Source organism: Leishmania braziliensis, contig 75 (assembly GCF_000002845.2).
Source record: "Leishmania braziliensis MHOM/BR/75/M2904 WGS CADA00000000 data, contig 75, whole genome shotgun sequence".
Classification (NCBI taxonomy): domain Eukaryota; phylum Euglenozoa; class Kinetoplastea; order Trypanosomatida; family Trypanosomatidae; genus Leishmania; species Leishmania braziliensis.
The window spans coordinates 1,235-5,177 of record NW_004057940.1 but is presented as its reverse complement, the minus strand read 5'-3'; the positions used below and the strand labels follow the sequence as shown (position 1 = coordinate 5,177).

Sequence of the window (3,943 nt, the reverse complement as noted above, 5' to 3'; positions counted from 1 at the left end):
TACACCGTGAGATCTGCACACATGCGCGCAGTGTGGAACAGGACTGGCCAAGAAAGCCCGCAACACGCTGGCGCGCCGTCGTTCAGGCCACCACCCTTTCTCGCTTTCCTGCCCTGCCCCCCTCACCACCCCCTACCTCCCAGACTATATGCGGATATATATATATGTATGTATATCAGCCGCCTCGCCCCCTCCCTCCTTTGGTTGGGCACACAAGCACTTCCCTCCAGTGGGACTTGCCAGCTGCTGCTCTGCTCGCGTGTGTGCGTGCGCGTGTCCGGCCGCTGGTGCATCTGTGATAGCGTCTCTCCCTCGTTGCTTTAGCCCCTTCTTTGCGTGCCCGAGCGGTGAATTTCCCGACCGTAGTGAAGAAAAACGGTGGAAGCCAGACGGAACCGCAGCGGCCCCTAATGGCCTCGTCGGTGGCATTCTCCACTCGGTGCCCTCGCCTTTAACTCTCTCTCCCTGCTGTCGCCCCCTTGGCAGCCGCAAGTCTCGCTTTCCTGCCTGAGCTCATCTCGCCCGCACTTCACTTGCGCCTCGCAACGCCCGCGTTCGCCTCGCGATGGAGGAGGGGCCTCTAGCTACCGCCTCGTGAGTCGAAGTACCCGACCAAAAGGCAGAACGAATCGCCATACGTCCGGAGGTGCTCCCCGGACACTCGCGTGTGTATGTGCACGGCCGTCCCCTGGTGGCCAGGTGAGACCCCCAACACCACCTTCTCTCCCCCTTCTGTGGAGAGTAGGGGGGTATGTCTGTGCATATATACGCCTGCCCCCTGCAACCCCCTCCATCACTGCACTCTTTGCCTAACCTCGACTTTGTTGTTGGACTGTTTCAGCGACCTTTTGTTTTTCTCTCAAGGCCGTGGCTGGCGAGTGTGCAACTAAGGTGTACCACAGCGGTCGCTCTCTCTCTTGCAGTTGCCCCTGTCGCACACTCATGTGTGGCGCTTTGTTTGTCGGCTCTCTTTTTAAGCGACCACTGTACTCTCACCCACCCCTCTCACTACTACTGGCAGTGAATCCGGTATCTAGCGACCACGCCACTAACCTGATTCACGCTCCTCTGCCCCTCTCTCACAGGGGGCTACGAGACTGACTGTAGTGTCCCAGAGCATCGCGGCACAACCTACCCCGGACATTCCTCCTGACACTCTATCTCACAGGCACCGCCACCGCTCTCGGTGATAGATGAAGGCGGTTTACTAGCCAACAAGAAGTGCAGTGGTAGCTGTGGTGTGTTCTGGTGGTCTATTTCCTGCACTGATGTTTACATCCTGACCCTCTGCGCTATATTTCTCGTCTAGGGCTTTCTCGCCTCCTCGGCCGCGCAAGCGCGTGTGGGTAGAAGGGATAGACAGCTGGCACACCCCTCATGTTGAACGTGTAGAGGCGTCCGTGAGGCGCTACGAGGAGGGTGCAGAGCGTACACGCCAAATAGCAGCAGCGGTCACGCCCCTTTGTCGTTGACAGGCTATGGCGCTGCCGCTGGAAGGGGCGCGAGCAACTCTCTGCAGCCCTGGACGAGTTCGTCAAAGGCAACCAATTTGGAGGGGCTCGTGGTGACGTCAAGCCCAGCTGCGAGGGGCCGTCAACTGCCTAAACAGAGACGTCGTCATTGAGCCACAAAGCACGTCAGCGGGCCTATTCCCAACAGCTACACCCTCTAAAACACCTAATCTGTGTACCCGATGGCAGGCATGCTCTCGTTGATTCTGACAACGCCTGCCAAGCAACCATATAGCGCACATATCGTTCCTACTACCATCTTGAGTAGGTACAGTAGCTGCGCGGTGCTCAAGCTGGCCGATTACTACGCTGCTGGTACTCAGTGCATCGATGCACACTCGATGTAGATTCAGCGAAAGGTCCTCCCGCATTTCATCAACTTCAACTTTTCGCCGAGCATGCGTCGCGAGGCGGCTGCCAGCGCCGCGACGGGCGGCGCCGTGTCGGAGCAGGTGGGGCGGCTGGTGTGCGAGTGCGAGCACCGCGTGCGGTGGCGCATCACGGAGTCGCTGTGCAAGGCGCGCCTCTGTCCGCTCGGAATCGACGCAGTGCTACGCGACACCAAGCCGCCGGGCAGCGAGACCGGCGCGCAGTGCCAGCGCGCACCTCTGCACGCTGAAGGGGACGCGGGCGTGCCTCAGAAGGTCCGCACGAGGGAAGAGAAGTGCACCGGCCCCTCGCTGACATCGCGGCAGCGGTTTCCTGATGTGCGGGAGCGCTATGTATTAGCTATGCCAGACGGCACCAGCACCTTCCGTTCTGTGGTGCCCTCGATGCCTGCGTGGATACGGGACCAGCATGGGCTGCAATGGCATCTTGCGCGTCGCCGAGGCGACATCAAGTCCACCCCAGTGTCTATGTGGCAGAAACGAGTATTGGCGCTGGGCTCTGCTGGAGCGCTATGCTCCGTCAGCTACCTGATGTATCGTGAGGTTCATCCTGTTGTAGCCAAAGCCATTCGTGATGCGCCACTGGGTCCCATGTCGGACACACGGTGCAGTGTTGTGCCTGTGTGCGAAGCGACTCGGGGCTCGGTGGGGATGCTGAAGAAGCTACTTTTCACGTACCAGGCACTGGGGCATCCCAACATCATGCTGGTGATCATTTGTCGGGTGTCTATGGAGGACTGGGTTGTGTCTTCAGTGTGCCTGCAACCAGTGGCGTTATACGCGATGTGCATACAGGCTGCGGACGTCTTACAGCCTTGACAGCGCTGGTCTCAGAACTCGGTGCTCTCTCTGCAGCGGTTTCTCAGCATGTACGTGGCCACACGGACACGGCTGCGCGTACCTCGACAGCGTGCTGGGGGAGGCGGATGGCATTCCGCGACTGAAGCGATTCTACCCTTATCACACGGTTAAGCGCAGGGTGTTGAGGATGTGGCTCATGTGCTTTGTGTTTCCTGTCATGGCAGCCGGTGCGCTGCCTAAACTTCAGTACTGCATGTTGTACTACGGGCTGATGTCCTTGGAGGCGATCTCCCGCAAACTGGCGTGGAAGTGAGTAGCTGGGGAGGAGGGGCAGCCGCTTCGCCCCGGGGGAGGGTCTAATAGGGTCTTGAAAGCCGAACTGGTACGTGTTCTCTGAGGTTGTAGTGACGACTCGCGTTATCGTTCATATTGAGTAACTTTACATAGTTGTTAAGAAGTACAGCGAGAGTGTCAAGCTCGTGGTGCGCAGACTTCCATCCGCAAATCCCTCTGAGCGACCGGCGTTGGCAGCGGAACGAAACTTTAGCAACGATTCCTGTCGAGAAACTGATTTAGTGTTTACACAAGGTGCGTTTGGATGCTATGTTGTCGAGCACCAGTTTGTGGCCCCTCCCCTCCCCACGCCACCACCACGCGACGCCAAGACTTACTGCGACTCAACTGCGGCTCGTGGCTGTTTCCCTCGATCTTTTCTTTATTGCCTGAGCTGTGCGAACGCGTCTGCGCCACCCACTCATTTCATTTTTCTTCATCGAACCATTTGGGGCACACACGCCTGCGTCATCTCTGAGGGCGTCGCGTTGGGGTCTGGTTAATCCTGCTGTGTTCGCGGCCCCCCCCCTCTGTTTGCTCTTTGACGCTGTTAACCGCGTCATCAACATTCAAGCACCACTCACACTATAAAGTTGATATGTGGGTGTGTGTGGGTGGGGGGGTATGCTGCCCCGCTTTGATGCTTCTCCGCTTGCCAAATGGCAGCCTACGAATTTGCCTTCTGCCTGCTTTTCTTCTCGCCTTTTTTTGTTGTCTTTGCTGTGGGACTCCCTCTGACGGTGCGCCGCCCCACCCCGCCCTTCTCAGCGCGCTTTGAAGCGTCCGATTCTCTCGTCCCGTCTCTCCCCCTCTCTTTTTCTCTCGCACTGTCCTCTTGTCTCCCCCCTCCCCCCTCCTCCTCCTCCTGCTCTGTGGGCGCTTTGGTTTTGCTTCTTCTCTGCCCTACCC

General features: G+C 58.4%; 1 pseudogene across 1 annotated transcript; it reads left to right on the top strand.

Moving 5' to 3' along the window:
* Positions 1-1,693: 1,693 nt before the first annotated feature.
* LbrM_31_3740 lies at positions 1,694-3,625 on the top strand (annotated as a pseudogene). Its single transcript has one exon. A coding segment is annotated over exon 1 (1,932 nt).
* Positions 3,626-3,943: the final 318 nt, after the last annotated feature.